Source organism: Muntiacus reevesi, chromosome 18, assembly GCF_963930625.1.
Source record: "Muntiacus reevesi chromosome 18, mMunRee1.1, whole genome shotgun sequence".
NCBI classification, from domain to species: domain Eukaryota; kingdom Metazoa; phylum Chordata; class Mammalia; order Artiodactyla; family Cervidae; genus Muntiacus; species Muntiacus reevesi.
This window is the reverse complement of record NC_089266.1, coordinates 6,057,194-6,079,866: the sequence shown is the minus strand read 5'-3', so window position 1 is coordinate 6,079,866 and position 22,673 is coordinate 6,057,194. Positions and strand designations below refer to the sequence as shown.

The 22,673-nt window shown below is 58.1% G+C and overlaps 2 protein-coding genes across 2 annotated transcripts; one reads left to right on the top strand and one right to left on the bottom strand.

Moving 5' to 3' along the window:
* Positions 1-8,566: 8,566 nt before the first annotated feature.
* On the bottom strand, positions 8,567-15,668 carry GPR142 (G protein-coupled receptor 142). The gene is made up of 5 exons (XM_065909848.1): positions 15,594-15,668; positions 14,582-14,743; positions 11,117-11,252; positions 10,217-10,375; positions 8,567-9,438 (listed from the first exon to the last, which is right to left on the bottom strand). The coding sequence occupies exons 1-5, from the start codon at positions 15,666-15,668 to the stop codon at positions 8,567-8,569; spliced, it is 1,404 nt and encodes a 467-aa protein (XP_065765920.1).
* A 724-nt stretch (positions 15,669-16,392) lies between these two features.
* On the top strand, positions 16,393-21,400 carry BTBD17 (BTB domain containing 17). Its single transcript, XM_065910342.1, has 3 exons — positions 16,393-16,477; positions 18,623-18,899; positions 20,326-21,400. Exons 1-3 carry the CDS (start codon positions 16,393-16,395, stop codon positions 21,398-21,400), a joined length of 1,437 nt encoding a protein of 478 aa, XP_065766414.1.
* The last annotated feature ends 1,273 nt before the right edge of the window (positions 21,401-22,673 follow it).

Sequence of the window (22,673 nt, the reverse complement as noted above, 5' to 3'; positions counted from 1 at the left end):
TCATCAACCCCTCGTCTATAATGCAGTTGGAGGGATCCTTCCGGAACGTGATCTTAAGAACCATCGGAAGAAACTCAGCCTCCAAGAGAGGCCTCCAAGCCGGCACCGCCCACTTTTCCACCTTCATTCATTTCCCACTGGCGTGGGCCCCTGCCCCACCCACCAGGCTTCGGCAAAGTGCTCTCTGTTCTTCCCTGACTCCAAGAGCGAGAAGAAAGCAAAGCGATGTGTGCTGTTTGCTCTCTGTGTTCCTCCTGGATCTGGGCTCCATGCTCACTCAAGCACCCCCCTGAGCCGTGGGCAAGCGTGAGATGCACTGAACCCAGGGATGGACAGACAGGCCTGGATCCGAGTCCTGCCTCACCACCAACTAGGTATGTTTTGCAGGCCAATTCCTTTAACTCTTTGACCCTCAGTATATGTCCATCTATGGGCTTCCCTGGTGGCTCAGATGGTAAAGAATCTGCCGGCAATGCATGGTTCATCAAGACTAACCTTCATCGAGACTAAGGTTCATTCACACCCTGTTTCGACTCCTCCGTCGGGAAGGTCCACGGGGCCGCAAAGAGTCAGACATGACTGAGCAACTAGCTCTTCCACTTTTTTTCATGTCCATCTAGAATAACGATGGCAATAATTCTTACCTCCTGAGGGTTATTGTGAAGAGTCTATGAGATGGAGCAAACAAAATATTAAGTCTAGTGTCTGGTCCTGTGACTTCCCAGGTGGCTCAGAGGTAAAGGATCTGCCTGCCAATGCAGGAGATGCGACGCGGGTTTGATTCCTGGGTCAGGAAGATCCCCTGGAGAAGGAAATGACAACCCACTCTAGTATTCTTGCCTGGAAAATTCCATGGACAGAGGAGCCTGGCAGTCTACAGTCCATGGGGTTGCAAAGAGTCGGACACGACTGAGCGACTAACGGTTTCACTCGATGGGAGTCCACTTCTATTTCATCACAGAGGAGATCCCTGGAGGGGAGGCAGCAGGTCTAAGAGGGAGGTCAGAGGTCTCAGAAGGCCAGGAGGCACACACACACACACACACTGGTCCATGGGAGAGTCTCAGAAGCTGCTGCTTATTCTGTGAGATGCCTCCCAATCAGCAGGCTGAGTCTCACCCTTCTACTCTGAACTGAGGTTCATGCAGGACTCGGGAGTTTGCCAATGGACTTGACCGTAACGTAGGTCCCGTCTTGTCCAACCTCCACGTCTTACAGGCGAGCTAACTGAGACCCCTGGGGCCGGAAATGACTCTCCTAAGGTCATGCAGTGCTTTGGTGTCAGAGAAAGTTCCAGAACCCAGGTGCCCTGGTGCCAGCCCCGTGGCCTCCCCACCATTAAAGCCAAACTACTGTGCCATCACCCCACCTGTCAGTCTCTTCTCAGCAGTCAGGCCCCTGGAAGCGCTCTCAATGGAGAACTTAGAAAAACTCCTGCTCAAGCCCACCCCACGTGATGTCTGTTGGCGATGCCCGCTGTCCCAAAGTGAACAGGCGGCTGCTGGCACAGGGCTCCCCAGCCATCTCCCCTCCAGCCACGTCCAGCCAGCCAGGCGGGCACCTGAACCGGTTGGAGCACCCTGCCTGAGACCCTCAGTTCCCACGTTCCCTGGCCCAGGCCAGCATCGGGCTCAGCAGGTGGAAGGAACCCTCCCAGCCAGCCCTGCCCCAGTGCCCCTCTGATGTGAGCCCTCTGATGTCAGCCCCCTTCCCACAGTCCCGCCTCCTCTGGCCCTGGGAGACCCAGTCACTCAGTCCTCTCTGGAAAATGAGCAATGCCCTGCCCTCCTCCACGGGGGCCTCCAAGTCCTGCCTGAGACCACAGCCTTCCATTTAGAGCCGCCCCCACCCTCCCGGGAGTGGTGTGGCCTTCGGGCGCCCCAGTGCCAGGGCAGCTGGGCATTCCTCTCCCTGGCTTTGCCCTGTCTGCTAAATATACATCTAGGAGGAGTCTGGGAGGGAAACGCCACAGACCTTGTTAACTCTTTCACTTCCCGCAGCCATGGAGAGAGTTGGGGGGGAGGGTGGGAGGTGGGGCGCAGCAGGGCCAGGTCAGCAAACTGGTGGAAGGGATGCCCAAGACCGGAGGAGCCCTTGCCCAGGCTCAGCTGGAGGGGTGGGGGGCCCCAGCCGATCCCTCAGGCCCGGCCAGGGGGATGGGACCTGGGGTCAGAGGTCAGGGGTGACCGTGGGAAGGGGACCAACGGTGTCCTCATCACCCCCTTCCCGCCCCGCCCAGAGGACCCCGAGGTGGAGGGCAGGTGGGGGCCCTGGGCGGGAAACCCCCTGATGGCCACGAGGCGGAGTCAGGCCCGCACCGCTTTCTCCAGGGGCACCTAGACAGTGGCCTGAGCTCCCTTTCCAGGAGAAGGTGAGGGAGGGCCAGGTGGCGTCCCATCTCCCGAGGGCGTCCCCTTTCCGGCTCCTTGAGGGGAGGTGCGATCAGAAAGGAGGCGGCTCTGGAGGAGCCCCCCGCCCCCTTCCCTTCTTCCCTCCCCTGCGGGCGCCCCTCCGCCCGGCCTGCCTTCCCGCCCCCTCGCTGCATCCTGGCGGTGTGGGCCTGAAGCCGCGGCTCACACTCCCTGGGTGGGTGGGCCCCGTGCCCTGGGCGCAGCTGTCGGGGGAGCCTGGGACCCCAGAGGCACTGGCCGAGGCCCTGCGGCCGCGGAGCCGGGGTAGGCCGGTGCACACCGCGGGGAGGGCGGGCAGCCAGCGTGGGGTCAGCGGGAGGGGCTGCCCGGACCGGGCGGGAGGGCCGAGGGTGAGGAGCGGGCCCTGCGCACACTGCCCGGCGCAGCAAGCCTCCGCAGCCGCCAGGAGGACCTGGGGGAACCGCCGCAGCAGTGACACCCGCCCGTCTCCGCCGCCTCGCGCCTGGGAGGAAGGTGGTGACTCCGGGGCCTCAGCGTGGAGAAGAGTGACTAGGGACCGGCTGAGCCCTGCTGCCCAGCTGCTCCCCGCTGGCGGTGGACGTGACGGGGATGGGGGCGTGGATTGGGCTGGGGGGGTGGAGGTGGGCAGGCACAGCTTCTTGGCAATAACTTAGATCTGCCTGGAAATCTACTTTAAAGGCCCGCCCCCGGCTACCGGGCCAGTCTGCGCATCCGGCCTGTCCTGCAGCGCCCCCTGCTGTCCGAGCCCACAGTGAAGGGACAAAGCGGGAAGTTGGGTTGCAAGACTCCTAAGGAACCCAAGCTTCCCGGGTGACAAAGGAATCAGGGCCTTGGTGGGGGATGCGGGGGCCGGGGCGGGGGCTGGGGCGGGGGGGGGGGTGGGGGACGCCAAGATCCCCAAGACACCCTCATGCCAAAGGCCATCCCATTGTCCCTGCCGACAGATCTATAACCTGGCAGCCCAAGGGACTCAACATTTAATCCGGTAAATAAGTAAAGTTTTGCTCTCTGGGGGCGACCCCCTCCCCTCGCATGGTTGCTGAAAATAGCAGACCCTCTAGAAGGCTGGTTCCTTGTCTCCAGCATGCCCCCTCCCACCCTTCCCCATCCCGGGAGCACGTGGACAGCCGTGAGGCCGTTTACCCAGTGGACATGAATCGGGTGGAGGCTGGGGGACTGGGGGTGGAGGTGGGAGCTGGGAGGTGGAGGAGGCAATGGCGGGATTAGGGGAGTGAGGTCGCCGCAGAAGGCCCTGGACCACTGACACCCACGCGAGGGAGCAGAGGCAGTGAGTGCAGGTAAGAGGGAACCTTTGGCAGCGCTGGGAAGCCGTGCAAACTTCAGTGAAAGGCGCTCAGTCGTGTCCAACTCTTTGCAACACCATGGACTAAACAGTCAATGGAATTCTCCAGGCCAGAATACTGGAGTGGGTAGCTTTTCCCTTCTTCAGGGGATCTTCCCAACCCAGGGATTGAACTCAGGTCTGCCGCATTGCAGGTGGATTCTTTACCAGCTGAGCCACAAGGGAAGCCTGTGCAAACTTTAAGCCCGTTGCAGAATGGAAAAAAAAAAAAACACAAAAAATGCTGTTGGAGGTAAGAGCATTAAAGGGAACCCAGGAAACATGGCAAACAATGAATTTATTCTCCTGTCTGAGAACAAATAAGAGCAGCAGCTGGAAAAGGGGGCCAGCAACTCCGTCACAGTTAAGAAAATGGAGAGAATTATTCTGAACGAGAAGGAGATATTTTCAGTGTAGAATTTCAGAGCTCTATAGCTGACTTCTGGAAACTTCTTGAGGGAAGACACTTGCCTTCACATCTTTCTTCATTACAGTTTAACCAAAACATCAAGATCTTCCAAGAATCCAGGAAGAAAGGGGAGGTCACATTTAAGGATTCAAGACTGATGTTGGATCTGGCTACATCAACCAGAAAGAATGGTGGGGGGACATTCCCTAAAGAGCTAAGAGAAAAATTCTTCTCATCAAAAACTGGACATGCAGCCAAACGAATATTTCTTTTTGAAATAACCACAGTGCTATGGGCCAAATTGTGTCTCCCTAAATTGGTAGATTGAAGCCCTAACCCCCCTGTACGTCAGAATGTGAATTTAAAGAGATGATTGAGTTAAAATGAGGCCATTAGGGTGGCCACACATCTAATATGGCTGGTGTCCTTTTAAGAAGAGATTAGAGGACTTCCCCCGGAGGACCAAGTGGTTAAGACTTTGCCTTCCAATGCAGGGAGTGCAGGTTCGGTCCTTGGTCAGGGAACTAAGATCCCACATGCCTTGCAACCAAAAAGCCAAAACATAAAACAGATGTAATATAACAAATTCAATAAAGACCATAAAAATGGTCCACATCAAAAAATCTTAAAGGACAAAAGATTAGGACACACACAGAGACACTAGGGATGTGCCCGCAAAGAGGAAAGAGCTTTGGAAGACACAGAGGAGAGCCATCTGCAGCCAAAGGCTAAGGCCTCCGAAGCAACCAACTTGCCTGACACCTTAATCTTGGACTTCAGCTCACAGAACCTTAAGAAAATTAATTTGTTGCTTAAGCCTCCCAGACTATGGTATTTTGTTATGGCAGATCTAGGGAATGAATACACTTGGACGCAGAGATTAGAAAACAAGTTGTTGACCAACTTCCAGACTAGCAGAAATCACATATATATATAGACTGGGAAATACATGAAAAACAACTGTCCTCAGGTATTAACAAAGGGTTAAAGATAGGAGATAAGATCAACTGATAAGATGGAAAATGTGGGGCGGGGTGGGGGGAACTTGTAAGGGAAAACTTGGAATTTCAAAAAGGATTTCCATCTGCCAATGTATTTCAGCAGGTGGGGTGGAAATGAGCAGGGCAACCCACACCCCGGAAAGGAGTGTAGTTCTCCAGAAGCCATTGACAGTTTAATGACAAAAGTTCACAAAGGAAACATGAGCAACTTTAAGGATACCTTTCATTCCCATTTCAGTGACCTGTTTATTACAGTGATGATCTCTTGCTTTCATTAAAGGGTATAAAGATATCAAAAAGGAACTGCTACCTAAAGCTTCCTGGGCAAATATGATGGTGTTGGTAAGTTAATCTCTGTCATGTCCGACTCCTTGTGACCCCACAGGCTGTAGCCTGCCTGGCTCCTCTGTCCGTGGAGTTCTCCTAAGTAAGAATACTGGCATGGGTAGCAGTTCCCTTCTCCAGGGGACCTTCCCAATTCAGAGATTGAACCCAGGTTTCCCATACTGCAGGCAGATTCTTTACAGTCTGAGCCCCCAGGGAAGCCCCTCAGTTCCCAGACCAGGGATCAAACCCGTGTCGCTTGCATTGGCAGATGAATTCTTAACCACTGGGCCACCAGCGAAGTCCCTTTCTGTCTCCTTGAGGACAGCCCACCAGCCAGTTCAAAGAGGCTTCTTCTCTTGCCCCACTGCAGCTGCCTTCCATGGCCAGGGTCTCCCCTGATACTAGACAGCTCTCCTGCAGGGCCCTGCAGGTTTCCTATAAAGTGGGAAGGGGGGTGGTCTCTCCCTAACAATGTTTCATTCGATTCTGCATCAAAAGATGCCTTCTTCCCAGCACTTCGCTCTGTAGGGTGGACTTGGCCCCTGGGATGGGCTGGAGGAGGCATCATGTTTTGTGTCCCTTCTTGGGGAAACTGCACGTGCACCCCCTTCCTCCTTAAGCAAGGAATGAAGCTCTGGTTCATCAGCTCTTCCCACGGACGCATCTTTGTGCACACAGTGTGAATGAACAAGAACTGGGTCCTGTTCGCCTGCACGCAAAGCCAATCTACTGACACCAGGTCGTGGTGAAGGAAAGGGCAGCGCTTATTTCAGGGTGCCAGGTGACAAGTCCAGGCACCTAGTGCTTTAAAGCCCGAACTCCTTATTTGGTATGTTAAATTACGTGGAAATACATTGGCTGGACGAAAGGAAAACAGTCAAACAAGATAAAATCATAATAGTTTAGTCATTAAACCAAGTCAAAGACTTCAATTCCTCTTCAAGAGCTATACGTAATATTCTGTGCAAAGTCCTTTGAGCTATTTCTGCAGCTACTGAAACCCCCGCCAGGCGGAAGACGTTAACTGTGTGCAGTCGGCGGGCAGGCGGGCACGTAGACACCAGATGGGTTGCAAACAGAAAGGTTGATGATGTTGACTCCTGATTACCTCACTACCCACCAATCGGAAGAGTGTCCACGAGCTGATCACTCACCCTGCAACCGTCTCCCTCACTCTGTCTAAAAGCCTTTCCCCAGGGCTTCCCTGGTGGCTCAGTAGCAAAGAATCTGCCTGCCATGGGAGGAGACACAGGTCCGACCCCTGGTCCGGAAACATCCCATATTGCCGTGGAGCAACTCAGCCCGTCCCCCGCAACTACTGAGCCTGTGCTAGAAATTGTACTCCACAAGAGAAGCCCCCGCAATGAGAAGCCCACGTATTGCAACTAGAGAGTAGCCCCCGCTCCCTGCAACTGGAGGAAAAAACCCTGGCAGCAACAGCCAGAGACCCAGCACGCCAAAAATAAATAAATAAATAAATAAGATTATGTTAAAAAAAAACCAAACACTTCCCCTAAAAGTCATCAGGGGGTTGCAGCCTTCTGAGCATTAGCTGCCTGGACTCCTGTCTTGGCACCTGCAATAAACACCGCGCTTTCCTTCACCACAGCCCGGAGTCAGTGGATTGGCTATACTGCACTGGGGAGAGTGGACCCGCGTTTGGTTCAGTAACGATGGGGGAATCCACCATGCCCCCGACCGACTCAGGGCAGGCTGAGACTTTGCTGAGAGGTCCTCCGTCCTCTCTCTCAACTCTTGGGACCAGAGGTGTCAGAATTTTTCAGAATAGAGGAAGGTAATGTGTGGTTTAGACAAAGTAACAGATCTCCAGTCTAGCAGGGTGTAGGGCGTCAGCCCAGAATTAAACCCGCTGAGTCTGAAATGCAGTCTGTGCAGCTCCCGGCACCAAGACATACCTGAACCTGCACCTGTTCTGGTCAGGTTTCGTCCCTCAGTGTGTTTGTGGCAAACTCAGGACATGGTCTTGGTTTTCAGAGCTTTTTGGAATCTAGAACTGTGGATAAAGGATTGGGGCTCTGTCTTTTCTTCCTTATGGGTGCAGCTGAAAGTGCCTTCCTGGACATTCCTGCTGTGGGGAGGGAAGTAGGGAGGGAAGGGAGAAGGCCAAGTGCATTTATTTTGCACTGACTGTTTGCCCCGCGCACATCTGCCTTCTTCACTTCTGAGATCCCACTAAGGGTTGGGTGCTGGTGAGGGCCTGCCTGGACCTCCTGTTCAGGGGAAAGGTCAGTTCAGCCTGATCAAGAAGCAGAAAGCAGACTGCTAATGTGTTTACCCAATGCCTGGAGCAGGTGGGAGGTCCATCTGCTGTTTCTCCCAGCTGCCTTTCCAGGCTGGCACCACCGAAAGGAGAGAGTCTGGGAGGGCCAGGCAGAGCCCCCCTGGGCCTCACATCAGCGGAGCCATCTCCCTTCCTCCCCTTGGTGGAGAAAGAACCTTCTTCCCCAAGTGCAGAGGTCAGCAGCGTGGCGGGGGCCGCCTCTCCCCTCTCCTGGCCCATGAGCTCAGAGGGCCTTTTGTTGCTTAGTCCTGTTCCTCGGCAACCATGAAGACTGCAGCCGCGGGCTGTCTGGGGCCCCTGAACCTGTTCTGGCTCCAGGGCAGGGAATCAATCAAAATCAGTACAGGACACTCGAGACCCCAAGGTATTTATGTCGCCCCAGAGCTGGGACATTGAGTCTGCTTAAGACCACTTTCCCAGACAGCTCTCTCTCATTGTTCAGCCCCCCACATGGTTCCCCCGGCCCAGGAAAGGCCTGGAATCCTGGGGACATCTTCCTGTCTCCCTGGCATTGCCAGCAGAAGCCAGAGAAGTAATTGACGCAGGGAATGAGAGGTGGGCTCCAGGAAGGGGCGGGATAGAACAGTTCATATTCATCCATCCATCCATCTATTCATTCATTCAACCCACCATCATTAATTTGGCTTCCTGGGGAGCCACCCTTGAAGCAAGAAATCTCTCTCCTCACCCCCAGGTTGCCACGGAGGGTGTCGATAAGGTTTGTGGGCACAACCACCGAGACCCCAGTAATCCGAGCGTGAGCCATCCCCAGCTCCCTGCGTGGGCTCCTTTCTACAGCTCTGCCCCCCTGGGGAGTCCCGGGGGCTTCAGCGTAGGCTCTGCCACCATGCCCGTCGACCGTGGCCCCAGGGGGCAGGGCAGGCGGGCGTCCCGGAAGACCTCTCGGACAGTGGCCCGGAAAGTCTTGCTGACGAAACAGTAGAGGCCGAAGTTGACGGCGGTGTTGAGCATGGCCACCATGTTGGCCACGTCCAGGGCCAGGTGGACCCTCCAGTCGTGGTAGACGGGGGCCACGTACAGGTGATAGAGCATGACGAAGGTGCGGGGTGCCCAGAGGAGGGCGAAGAGCGTGGTCACGCCTAGGAGGATGGCGGTGCTCTTGCCCACCTGGGGCCGCGGCCCGCTCCGGCCCCGCCGCCGCAGCCGGCGGACGATGGCCAGGTTGGCCACCAGGAAAGCGCCACAGGGGATGAAATAGGCAACGAGGCAGTGAGCCCACTTGAGCACCTCGTCCAGCCGGCTGGGCGGCTCCGCGTCCCTCCACACGTCCAGCCACCAGTAGAAGGGGACGCCAGTGAGCAGGGCAGCCCCGAGGACAGCGGCGACGGCCCGGCGGGCCCGGCCTGGGGATGAGGAGGCCCGGTGGCGCAGGGGGTGGCACAGGGCGCTGTACCTGTCCACCGTGAGCAGCACGGCGACCCAGGCCGAGGCATGGTTGGCAGCGAACTCCAGGATGTTGGCTGTGCGCACCACGGCCTGGGGCACCTCGCGGGCCAGCACGGCTCCCTGCAGCAGGAAGCCCACGAACACGATGACCAGCTGCGTGACGATGTCCGAGGCCGTGAGCGCCAGGAGGTAGCAGTAGGAGGCCTTCCGGGCCCTGGCGGCGAGGCGGGCCAGGGCCACTGTGGTCAGGAGGTTGACTGGCGGCCACCGAGGCCAGGGAGGGGAGGGGGCAGAGGTTAGAGGGGCTGCCTGGATTTGCTTTCTCATCATCCCTCCCCACCTGCTGCTTCTTGCTTCTCTTTTCCTCTTTCCGGAACCTTCTTAAAGCTCCCTTTGTTGGGAAGGTTAACCAGATCAGCCTTGCCTTGTCCAGCCATGGCATCACAGGCCACTGCCTTACCAGACGACAGGCAGGGATGAGCCATTCTCTAATTCCACCCATCGTCTCCTGCATCCGCACCACACCCCTGCTCTGCTCTCTGAAGCAGCGGATGGTGCAAGAAGCTCTCAGTGTGAGGCTCTGAGCCATTCTGCGTGAACTTATTCTAGGAGATGCCCATTTCTGGGGGAAGAAGGGGGCTGTCTGCTCTGGTGAAAACTCAGGTTTAGCTATTGAGCACCCCAAGCTTCTGCAGTGGCTCAGCGGTAAAGAACCTGCTTGCAATGTCGGTTATCCAGGAGTTGCGTGTTCGATCCCTTGGTCGGGAAGATCCCCTGGAGGAGGAAATGGCAACCCATTCCAGAATTCTTTCCTGGAAGATCTCATGGACAGAGGAGCTTGGTGGGCCACTGAGCACCCTCGCTTTTACTCCCCACTATGCTTGGCTCTGCAGTGGTCCAGAGCACCCCCACAAGGCAAGGGGAAGGAATCTACGACCCTGGGTCTCAGGGGTCAGCACAGAGGATTGGCACCCATCGAAGGAGCACCCCAATTTCTGGCCCAGCCCTGGACCCCAGACCCCACTCCCCACTCACCAGGCAGCCCCAGGCCCAGGAGGACACTGTAGTAGATGACAGGGATGACCCCAGCCACACATGGGGACATCGCGGGGCTCTCGGGCCAAGGGCCTTCAAACTCCTGGCTCAGCCCACTGCCGTTGGGTGTGGGCAGCAGGGTCACCCGTAGCTGGCCAGCTAGGAAGTGCGGAATGGCAGGTTAGAACTGTTGGTCTCTTTCCAGCCTGGCCTGGAGCAGCCCCACCCTGACCTTGACCCTGAGGTCTTTGCTCACCCTGGCTCCGTGCAGAGCCCCTAGTCGGGTCCAGCCAAATGCAGTCCCGACGGCCACGTCCGCTCCACCCCAGCCCACCCGCTCAGGGGCCTGGCTCTCCTATCAATGGGAGGAAGTATTCGGTGGCCTTTCTCGCCATCTTAGTGATCATGTCTGAATCACCGTGTTCCCAGGCAGCCTGAGTCAGACCGTCTGAACTGGGGCTTGAGTGCTTGTCCTTAAGGCATGCTGGGTGACGGACCTGGGCCCACGGTGACTCACGGCAGCCCCGCTGCTGTAGCAAACAGCTGCCTCCTCTTCAAGGAGAGATGTGACCAAGTTCTCTCCTTTCTACTCCAAAGAGCATCTCTCTCTGTCTGTCTCCTGGTACCACTGGAGCTGGAAGGGCCCTGGAGACTGGGTCCAGAGGGCTCAGGTGTGACCTGCCTGCCGTCACACACATCTGGCTGGTGGCCGGCCTGGGATGAGGACCACACACATGCTCTGGTCGCTCCCTGCCTAGTCTACGCTTTCGGGTATTAGGTCTCACCTTCCAGCTTTTGATTTCTTCCACTTCAAGCTCCCCAGTCGCACCCCACCTCCGGATTCCCTGCTGGCCTTGCCAGCTCACTCTCCCTGCCCACCCCGGGTCTGAGGCGCCTCACCTGTTTCTCCTGCTGCCAGCTGCATGCTCCTGGGTCCCGGGTCACCCTGTGGCTTTTTCCGGGGGTGCCTGCAGCTCCCTCTTAGTTGTTTGCCTGACGATTCTTCCAGCCGCACTGAGCCTGAGATCAGTACATGCTGCGAGGCAGTGGGTGGTGGGAGGAGGGAGGGGGAGGAGGGGGGGGTGGGGCTGGAGGCCCGGGAGGATGAGCCTGAACAGTGATACCATCTGGAGCAAAGCAAGATTACGAGGGAGCCTGGGAAGGGAAGGGGCGAGGCTGGAGGGCAGCACTGGCACTCTAGATGGCCTGCCCCATGCGCCAAGGGCACTGGGAACTGGCCTGGGCTCAGTCTGGCTGTCAGAAACTCTGGGGGCGAGGATTCTGAAGAAAGGCAGAGGATCCCAGGAGCTGACTCAGAGAGGAGTGGGGGGCAACCTGCGCTGGGGAGGGAGCGCTGAGGCTGCCCGGGTCAGACACGGATCTGGAGAGGAGCCCCCGGGCCAGGCTGAAAGGAATCGGTCGTGCAGTGGCTGCGGGTGGTGGGCCGAGAAGGAGGCTACCCCGGGGTGGGGTGGGGGGCTGCTGGCCTGGAAGGACGGCAGGAAGCCATGCCCAGGGCTGGCCGGGAACCCCAGGAGATGCCAAACCCAGTTGCCAGCAGCTCTGGGAAACCCAGACCCAGCGGCACCCCGCAAGCCCTTGTTTTCCTAGCCCTGGTGAAATGAACCATCCTTCAAGCAGTCACTAGCAAATAAACACCATCCGGCGTGGCTTGCAGTCTGGAGAGACTGGAATTTGAGCCTGGCCAGCTCTCCCATCCCACGTGGGGAACAGTCACCAGTGCAGCCCGTAGTGGGCGCCTGGGACACGTGCGGATTGAGTCAGGGGCGAGCTGAGGCACAGCCTGGAATCGCCTCCCGCGCTTACCCTCTGGGAATGCTGAAGAGCCTGTCTCTGGGCTCCCCGAGTTAGACCTGAGCCCCTTGGACTGCAAGGAGGTCAAACCAGTCCATCCTAAAGAAATCAACCCTGAACATTCACTGAAGGACTGATGCTGAAGCTCCAAATCTTCGGCCACCTGATGGGAAGAGCTGACTCGTTGGAAAAGACCCTGATGCTGGGAAAGATTGAGGGCAAGAGGAGAAGGGGATGGCGGAGGATGAGATGGTTGGATGGCATCACCGACTCAATGGACATGAGTTTGAGCAAGCTCTGGGAGATGGCGAAGGACAGGGAAGACTGGTGTGCTGCAGTCGGTGGGGTTGCAAAGAGTCGGACACAACTTAGTGACTGAACAACAACAAAGTGAAATCCCACTCTGGGGCTGGAAGTACCAGGATGCGCACGCCCAGCCTCACCTTCACGCCCAGCCGCGGAGCTCACAGAGGCCTTGCTGCCCCCTGGTGGCCAGCTCCGGCACTGCATGCCTCCGTGAGTCCACGGGCTTTGGCCAGGTCCCGTGGGTGGCACAGTAGGCACTCAGGTCCCCAGGCAGAGTGTCCGGGACTCCAGCAACAGAGGGTGCAAGTGGCACAGATAAGTCCCCAGGCTACCACCTCCTGGCACCAGGAGGCTGTGGGTGAGCAGGGGGCGACTTACAGCCAGGCGTAAGGGTCCCTGCCGACATCTCCTGAGGACCCACCCCATCCGCATGGGTCGCCCTCCCTGCAGCCCTGCAAGCTAACGTGGGACACCTCAGTTTCACGCGAGAGGGGACCGAAGCTCAGAGAAGTCCAGCAAGTAGGCTAAGGCCACAGAGCATGTACGTGGCGGCAAGTGGAATTTGAACTTGGCCTTGTCCCTCCTCCAGAACCGTTACTGGCCACTCCCTCCCACTGCAAGCGCAGGGCTCAGGTAGCGCAAGTCTCCCGTGAGCTCAGGCTTTACCGGGAGGGGAGGTGGGTCAGGTAGATACACCCCTCGGATACACAAGGCCCTCCAGCTGGGGGTGGGTGGGCAGCATGATGCAGGGTGCTGAGGCTGGAAGGTGGGTGCCACCGCGGGACAGCCTGGCTTCAGGCGAAGCTTTCCATATCACGTCAGTTACTTTGAAGAGCAATTCTTTCCTGTTTATCACTGCTGTGCCTCCCCCCCTCAACCCCGAGCGACCTGGAACCTAGACTCCTGATTCCTTGGTCCCCAGTCTAAGTGTTCTGGGGCACCCTATCTCAGGAAGTGAGACATCACAGGTACAAGGGAGGCTGCAGCCGGGGAGGGGGGGGGGGGCGGCTGGGAGCCCACCCCTCCATCCTCCCGTGTCTGCTCACCCTTGCCGCAGATCCAGTCTGCATCCTGCCCCAAGCTTCCTCTACCACCACTAGCGATTCCTTGCCTCACGTGTGGCTACTGAAATAGTTTCCCAGAAAAGGTACTATAGAGGTGTGGAAAGAAAAGCAGAAAAGTGACACTTGAGTCCAGGCTTGGCCCCTTCTGGGCCAGGAGACCTCAGACAAGCCCCTTGGGTCATGGATGCTCTTGTTTCAGGTGGGAAGTTACACTGGTCTCTGGAAATTGTTCTAGCTCAGATTTGCTCTCGAGGAATTACGGAGCTTCCAGATGCACAGGGCAAGATAAAATGGATTGTCTCTGACCTTCCATCTGCAAGATTGGGCAGGGCGGACGCCCCGCTTCCTCTCTCCAGCTCCAAGACTCCCACACACACCACACACACACAAACACAGGCGTGTATACTTCTACACACACACACACCTACAAACACATGCATACATACTTACAGACCAAACATATGAGGACACACATGCACAGTACACACACACATGCATGCATACACTTCAGAAACCCTCAGACTAAGAAAATGAAAACAGAGAATGCATATTCCTGGAAAGCCAGCTTTTTTTGTTTGTTTTTAAAAATTTATTTGGCTGAACTGGATCTTAGTTGCGGCATGCAAGCTCTTTAGTTTCGGCTTGCGAACTCTCAGTTGCAGCATATGGGATCTAATTCCCTGACCAGGGATCACACCCAGGCTCTCTTCACTGGGAGCTTGGAGTCTTGGCCACTGGATCAGCAGAGCAGTGGCCTGAAAAGTCAGTTTTAAATCAGTGGAGGAGTTTCAGGGATGACAAGTTAGCGCTAGAAGAGGCAAGGCCTCTCAGAGATGGGGAGCCGAAGGGGACTCTCTCGGGTCTTCTGGGTAACCTGGGCCCTCCCCAGTTCCTGCACGCTTGAAATGCCGTCCGTCTAAGTCTAGCGGGTGGCGCTTAGCTGCGGGGTGTACACGACCATCGTCCAGACACTGAGAAGACGCAGGTGCCCTGGCTTCTACGTGGAGGGTGGGAGATTCCAGCGCAGTGGGTCACGCTTCTGAGCCTCAAGGAGACCTTCTTACTGAAAGACCATTTTCTGACTAGTGGGTTCTCTCAGCATCATCTTTGTCAAAAATCATCAATAACATCCTACTGAACAGCACTGGCCCTGACCCCCCACCACCCCCCGCCTTCGCACTGAGGCTCCGTCTTGCTGGGTTGGGTCAGGGATGTGGTATGGCCCCTGGGAAGGGCAGGCGCGCAGCCAGTGGGCAGGGGGCGGCGACTCTGGATGAAGGGAGCCGGGCGTGAAGGTCAGGACAGCCGGGAGGGGTTTCCGCTGGGCCGCACAGCTGCGCCTCTGCCAACCCGGACGAAGCAGGTGCCAGGCCCAATTCCAGCTCTCTCTGTGGCTCCAGAGAGGGGTGGGGGGCGGAGCTGTTGGGTTTCTCTGTGCCAGCCCGGGGCAGAGATCAATGCATTGAGCCGGTCCCTGGGATTCAGAGAGCAAGGGAGGGCGGGCTCTGACCTAGCCCCAGGGAAGGACCTGGCCTCAGGAGAAACGCTAAGCTGGATCTCCCTGGAGCACCGCCCGCCCCCCCCAACACCCACCACACACACACACCATTTCAGTTTATCAACTTGGAAGGACTCCCTCCAGTGAGGATCTGGGCCAGGCCCTACCTGCTCCTGGAAAAGGTGAGGCCCCACCAGTGCCGCCCACCCAGCCCCCTGGGCTCCAGACCCCACCTTCTCTCTATTCCTTTGTCCTTAGAAGAGCTCTCCCCTGCACAAACCCAGCTGACACTGTCCCCTAGCTGTCTGCCTCGGTGTCTCTGTCAGGCTGGATCCCGGCTCTGTGTGTCTCCTCGCAGCTTTTATTATTATTATTTTTTTGACTGCACCAGGTCTTAGCCGCAGCAAGCCAGACCTTAGTTGCCTGATCAGAGGTGGAACCCAGCCCCCCTGCCTTGGGAGCACGGAGCCTTAAGCACTGGACCACCAGGGAAGCCTCCTCCTTGGAACTTTGAGATGGGAAAAATTACAGTAGGAAGTTGGACAGAAGCTGGTGAGAGAAAGCTTCCACGGAGGTGAACCAAGAGACCTGAGGCCACTTGAGAAGGTGAATTAGAGGAAGGTGCCAGGGCAGCTCCTGGTCAGACAGCGGGTGGGATGCCTGCGGGGGACCAGCCTCAAGGGAGGCAGCCAGCCCGGTTCTGGGTGGGGCTGCTCCGGGGCAGGGGTGCCAAGGCTGGGTGCAGCTGCTCGATGCCCGGCCCTGCCATCCTAGCCCACCTTGACCTGGCGGGGGGGGGGGGGGGGGAATGTGATGGCCACAGTCCCCATGTCCCTAAGGCCCATCACCCTCCTCAGAGCACGCCAGGAACATTCTTCAACGCAGGACATCAAAGTGACATCAGCCACCCCACCGCCCCTCCTTAGAGCCCTGTCCTCTTTGCTGGAGCGCTAGCCCACCCCAACTCGGGAGGGGGAGGGCGGGGCCTGGGCTGCTGCCGCCTCCTGTTCCAGGCCCTTCCTTCGCACTTCTTGGCTCACCAGGGTGCTCCAGCCGGGAAGCTGCCAAGCGTACTCTGTGCCAGGGCGGGGGGTCAGGGGAGGGGGCTGGGGACCCTCTGGGCTGGTGGCTGCCTCTGGTTCTGGAGCCCTTTGCCTGCCCTTTGGAGAGCCTCCGGCTTCCCAGGAGAGGAGTGACTAGCTATGCCGGGTGGTAAGAGATGTGGGGGAGGCCGCCGGATCTGGTCCCCTCAGGGGCCCGAGGGCAGCACAATAGCGCCTGGGGCGCCCGCTCTCCGGCTCAACTGGTTGCCTGGGTAACAGCTGGGGCCAGTTTCCACCAATCCAAGGCAGAGGCTGGGTGGGGGGAGGGAAGCCAGCCGGGAAAGGGGGCGGCCATCCCCTCGGGCTGGATCCTATATAAGGAGGAGGGATGTGTGCGGAGCTGTCTGGGCTCTGCTATTCCTCCCGTGGGCTTGGGGACAGGATACAGAGATGCGCAGGCTGGGCTCTGCCAAGCCCAGGTCCTGGGCCAGCTTCTGGGCCATGCTGACCTTGGTGGGGATGGTCACTCGTGCAGGTGAGTGGGCAGAGAGAAGGGGCAGGACCTTCAGGCTCCAACTGCCCATGGCCAGGAGGGGGCGGTGTCCAGCTGGCCGGACCGGGCACAGAGTCGATTTGATCACGCAGCTCCGTGGAGGAGGGTAGCCGGCCTCCGAGGGCAGGAGGGCTGGGCAGGCGGGCGGGTGGGCAGGGGGCTTAACCACAGGAAGACCCTTCTACTGTCCAGTGTCCCCGGCAGCTGGGTCCAGGCTGGGGAGAGTGGGATCCATCAGCGTTTGGAGCCTTCACGGTGACAGCTTGGGGGATGGCGGGGGCTGGACAATAACCAGAGCTCCTCTCTCACCCTTTCTCACGCCCTCTGTCTCTCTCTCACTCATACACAGAGGCTCTGCTTTCCTGAGAGCCTCCTCAAGAGTCCACGTGGACCCTGGGACTGTGTGTGTGTGCGCGTGCACCCATACACGCATGGGGGGTGGAGGTATGGGGGTACCCCTTTGCTCCCCTCGACGCCTCAGTCCGTGCTCCACTTGGGGAAGCTGCTGGCAGTGCTTTCTGACACTCAGTTTTCCATCCGTGAGCACATGTCCCCGTTTGACCCTCACGGTGTCCCTGGAAACAGGAGAGGGGGGTCCGGTGTGGCTCGCCTGGAAGCAGCAGGATGTCAGTCCCAAGGCGCAGGCGCCCAAGAGTCCTGTCCGGGACCCGCTGGCTCTGTGCTTTCTCGGGTCCCCCAGGAGGCCAGTGTAGACCCCTGCCTCCCAGATCAGGATCCAGGAGGGCGGCTGGGCCTGGGCCCCCCACCTCCAGGCTGCAGCCCCCTCCCCTGCTCTGCCCCTCACCTCCCATTCAGAACTTGGGCAGATCCTCTCCGCCTTCCCAGCACCAAGCCCAGCCTCTCCCAGGGCCTCGGGCGGGCCCCTTATCACTTCCTCAGGGAGCCTGTCTCAGATTCCTGCACCTACAGGAGCCGACACCCCACTACCGTCACCTCCCTTACTGATCACAGCCTAAAACCAGAGCGCTTATTTGTTGCTTATTTGTATTTATTGCCTAAGAAGCTAAGTTGTGCTTTTATAAGTGTAAGGAGCTGGTTTGTTTTGTTCACTGTCTGAGCTCCCAGGGGAGCGTCTGGCTTATTGTAAGTGCTCAATAGATTATTTGCTGGGGGAATGCACTGCTTTGCGGAGAAGGCAATGGCAACCCACTCCAGCACTCTTGCCTGGAAAATCCCATGGACAGAGGAGCCTGGTAGGCTGCGGTCCATGGGGTCTCGAACAGTCGTACACGACTGAGCAACTTCACTTTCACTTTTCACTTTCATGCATTGGAGAAGGAAATGGCAACCCACTCCAGTGTTCTTGCCTGGAGAATCCCAGGAACAGGGGAGCCTGGTGGGCTGCCGTCTATGGGGTCGCACAGAGTCGGACACGACTGAATCGACTTAGCAGCAGCAGCAGCACTGCTTTGGGCCAACTTTTCTCTTTCGAGGGGTAAAGTGGGCAGTTCTTCAGGAGGTGAGGGGCCAAGAGGTTCCTCAACCCTGGCCTAGGGGTCTGGCATCATGGAGATCGGCTCTAGACATTAAAACTTTTAAAATTTATTTTTGGACGTGTTGGGTCTCTGTTGCTGTGCGGGCTTTTTTCTACTTGCCGCAAGCAGGGGCTTCTCTTCGTCGAGGTGCGCGGGCTTCTCACTGCGGTGGCTTCTCCGGTTGCAGACCTCGGGCTCGGTAGTTTCAGCTCCCCAGCTCTAGAGCACAGACTCAATAGTTGTGGAGCACAGGCTTAGTTGCTCTGTGGCACGTGGGATCTTCCCAGGTCAGGGATCAAACCTGTGTCTCCTGCGTGGGCAGGCAGGATTTTTACCACCGGGGAAGTCCAGCTCTGGACATTTTGTCCCATCCTGATTCATGAACTCTCCCTGCCGGGAATCCGCCTCCTGCCCCTTCCAAGAGCATTTTCTCCAGGTCTGCTCAGGGTCAGGTTCACGAATTTCCCCATTCAGGATGTGCTCATGCATCCACGCGCTTCACGGGCACAAACAGGGGAGCTCACAGCCTCCCCAGGCTTCCCCACATCCAACCACAGGCATCTCCAGCTGGTCTGTCGGCAACCCCAGAAGGCTGCCCTCTCAGGCTGCTCTGTGTTCCTTCCGGCTGCAGCCCAGAAAGCTGATGTCGGCGGGGAGTCAGCGGGCACCTCCATCAACCACTCCCAGATGCTGCTCCAGCGCCTGCAGGAACTGCTGCGCCAGGGCAATGCCAGCGACGTGGTGCTGCGGGTGCAGGCTGCGGGCACCGATGAGGTCCGGGTTTTCCACGCCCACCGCCTGCTGCTGGGGCTGCACAGCGAGCAGTTCCGGGAGCTGCTGGGTAACCAGAGCGAGGTGGTGCTGCAGGAGTCCCGGGACTGCGCTGCCGTCTTCGACAAGTTTATCAGGTGGGGAAGGATCAGGGGAAGACGCCATCCCTGTCCACGTCCCTGGCTTCTCCACTCACAGGGTGACGGACCCCTGGCTCTTAGCCCTGCCCCTTCCCTGGATGGCACTAGGATGACCACGCAACCAACTCCCGCTTCCCTCCTCCCACCAGCTTCTTGCAAAATGCAGCATGACTCCTCTGCCTGAAAGCTCTGGGTGGTTTGAAGTTAGTTACCAAATACTCTCAAAGTTGTTTCCAAACCTGGCCTTGAGAGCTTTTAAAAACTATAGACTTCTGGACCCCACTCTGTATCCCAAGCTTCATATCTAGGGCTGGGCCGAACTGTTGTTTCTTATTTTAATGTCTCTGTGTGGTTTTGCTGTCTGTCCAGGTTTTGAACCACAGGGCTAGGGGGCTGCTTCCTGCTAGCGTGCTCCACAGGGACACTGTCCACACTCTAGTCTGAGAAAGTGACCCTGCTTTAATAGCTTAGACAAGAAGGCTGCAGAATATCGGTCATTTCTTCCAACTTCCAGGCAACAGGAAGAGGGATAGCACAGAAGGACAAAAGCATCTTTCCTCTACCCCCTAACTGGGAAGGACTGAAGGCAGGAGGAGAAGGGGATGACAGAGGATGAGATAGTTGAATGGCATCACCGACTCAATGGATAAGAGTTTGAACAAGCTCCAGGAGATGATGAAGGACAGGGAAGCCTGGCGTGCTGCAGTCTATGGGGTCGCAAAGAACAACAATGACCTCTACCCTAGTCAGTTCTATTTAACCAGCCTTCCCCCAATCCCAGTACCTGCCTTTGCAGATATCTCATTGGCTAGAATTTAGTCACATGACAACACTCACTATAAGGGATCCTGGGAAACATCTTTTGTTTCCAGAGGCAAACAGCAGAGTTAAATGGCTTGCCCACTCTCACAGCAAGTAACTGGCAGAACATGAATCCGAACCCACACTGTAAACCTGCAAAGGTAGGAGCTGCCTCTTTCTTGTTCTAGCACAGAGCTCAGCCCCTCAGTGGGTGCTCAGTCAGCTAAGTCCTGTCGACTCTGCGACCCCATGGACTGCAGCCCACCAGGCTCATGTGTCCACAGGATTTCCCAGGCAAGAATACTGGAGGGGGTTGCCATTTCCTCCTCCAAGGGATCTTCCTGACTCAGGGACAGAACCTGCGTCTCCTGCATTGGCAGGAGGATGCTTCACCACCGAGCCACCTGTGTTCACTAAATGCATGCTTATTTCCACACCCCACGAGAAACCGGAAGGAAGAGGCGGTGAAGTAGGATGCGCGCGGGAAGGTCCTTCTGTTGGCTCCCTTAAGGACGATGCTGCCTGCCCAAGGCCGGGTACCCTCCGGACTCAGGAGGCGGCGCGGGGTAGGGTAACAGTGGGCCCGCCCTGACCGCGCTCCATCTCTGCACCTCTCCGGCAGGTACCTCTACTGCGGCGAGCTGACGGTGCTGCTGGCGCAGGCCATCCCCCTGCACCAGCTGGCCACCAAGTACCGCGTGGCCTCCTTGCAGCGGGGCGTGGCCGACTACATGCGCGCGCACCTGGCGGGCGGCGCGGGCCCGGCGGTGGGCTGGTACCACTACGCGGTGAGCACCGGAGACGAGGCCCTGCGCCAGAGCTGCCTGCAGTTCCTGGCCTGGAACCTGTCGGCCGTGGCGGGGAGTGCCGAGTGGGGCGCCGTGAGCCCTGAGCTGCTGGCGCAGCTGCTGCCGCGCTCGGACCTCGTGCTGCAGGACGAGCTGGAGCTGTTCCAGGCGCTGGAGGCGTGGCTGGGCCGCGCGCGGCCGCCGCCGGTTGTGGCCGAGCGCGCGCTGCGCGCCATCCGTTACCCCATGATCCCTCCGGCGCAGCTGTTCCAGCTGCAGGCGCGCTCGGCCGCCCTGGCGCGCCACGGCCCGGCGGTGGCCGACCTGCTGCTGCAGGCCTACCAGTTCCACGCCGCCTCGCCGCTGCACTACGCCAAGTTTTTCGACGTCAACGGCAGCGCCTTCCTGCCCCGCAACTACCTCGCACCCGCCTGGGGCGCCCCGTGGGTCATCAACAACCCGGCCCGCGACGACCGCAGTACCAGCTTCCAGACGCAGCTGGGCCCAAGCGGCCACGACTCAGGCCGCCGGGTCACCTGGAACGTGCTCTTCTCGCCGCGCTGGCTGCCGGTCAGCCTGCGGCCCGTCTACGCGGACGCCGCGGGCACCGCGCTGCCCCTCGCACGCCCCGAGGACGGCCGGCCGCGGCTGGTGGTCACACCGGCCAGCAGCGGAGGCGACGCGGCAGGCGTGAGCTTCCAGAAAACCGTGCTCGTGGGGGCGCGCCACCACGGCCGCCTGCTGGTCCGCCACGCCTACAGCTTCCACCAGAGCAGCGAGGAGGCCGGCGACTTCCTGGCGCACGCCGACCTGCAGCGGCGCAACTCCGAGTACCTGGTGGAGAACGCCCTGCATCTCCACCTCATTGTCAAGCCCGTCTATCACACCCTCATCCGGACCCCCAAGTAGCCAGGCGGGCCCGGGTCGGGGAGCTCAGCATCCCTGACGCCTCTGGATCAAGAAAATAAAGGCCCAGTAGAGATGGCGCGGAGGGACTGGGAGTGGCATGACCAGTGGAGGTGTCTAACCCGGCCTGCTGGGTGACCAGGCGCTAGCGGCCTTAAGAGTTGGGTGGAAGCCAGGCCATAGGTGGTAGACCAGATGCCTGGTTTCAGACGCTGCTTTCACATTGACTTGAAAGTGAGGTTCTTGGTATTGTGTGTGTATATGCTCAGTTGCGTTCCACTCTTTGCCATCTCATGGACTGTAGCCCAGCAGGCTCCTCTGCCCATGGAATTTTTCAGGCAAGAATACTGGAGGGGGATGCCATTTCCTCCTGCAGGGGATCTTCCCAACCCAGGAATCGAGCCCATGTCTCTTGCATCTCCTGCATTAGCAAGTGGATTCTTTATCACCAGCACCACATGGGAAGCCAATGCTCTTGGTAGAATAAACCAGTGCTCTGAGCAGCAAGGGGATGATTACCCCACAGTTCTGGGGGTAAAAGCAGTCCAAGGAGGGCTCCACAGGTCAGGGACTCCCCATCATTCATTAGCTTTTCCCCAAGGGCCCCCATCCCCACAGGGGGCAGGGCAGGTAAAAGCATTGAGATGGTCAGGTGCACCTTGGGGGAGCTTCCTCACCTGAAACTGAGGGGCTCAGCTCAGCAATTTCTGAGCCCTGACTTCCCGGGGTGGGAGGGGTAAGCACAAGCCTACGTCTCTGACCTCTCCTGGGAAGGGCAGAGGTGTGTACTGGTGGGAGAGGACACGAGTGGGCCTTAGAGCCCTGCCCTTCCTGGGGAAAGACCTCAGGGTCCGGAGGAAAACCACTTTCCCCCAGGAGTTTGTTGATGGGTGCTCTGCAACCAGTCGGAGAGGATGAGGGTGTGTTGGGAGGAGAGGACTTGGGTTGAATCTTAATCAGGGATGGGCTCAATCGCTCAGTCGTGTCCGGCTCTTTGCGGCCCCATGGACTGCAGCCCGCCAGTCCTTTACCCACGGGATTCTTCAGGCAAGAATCCTGGAGTGGGTTGCCATTTACTCCTCCAGGGGATCTTCCTGACCCAGGGATCGAACCCACATCTCTTGCATCTCCTGCATTGCAGGCAGGGTCTTTACCATGAGCACCACCCGGGAAGGGAAGTCAGTCTGTCAGGACCACCCCACCTTTCAGACAAGGTCTAGTTTCTGGAACAACCCACAAAACTCAAATGGGATTTTTATTGTTAAAAAGGAATAGG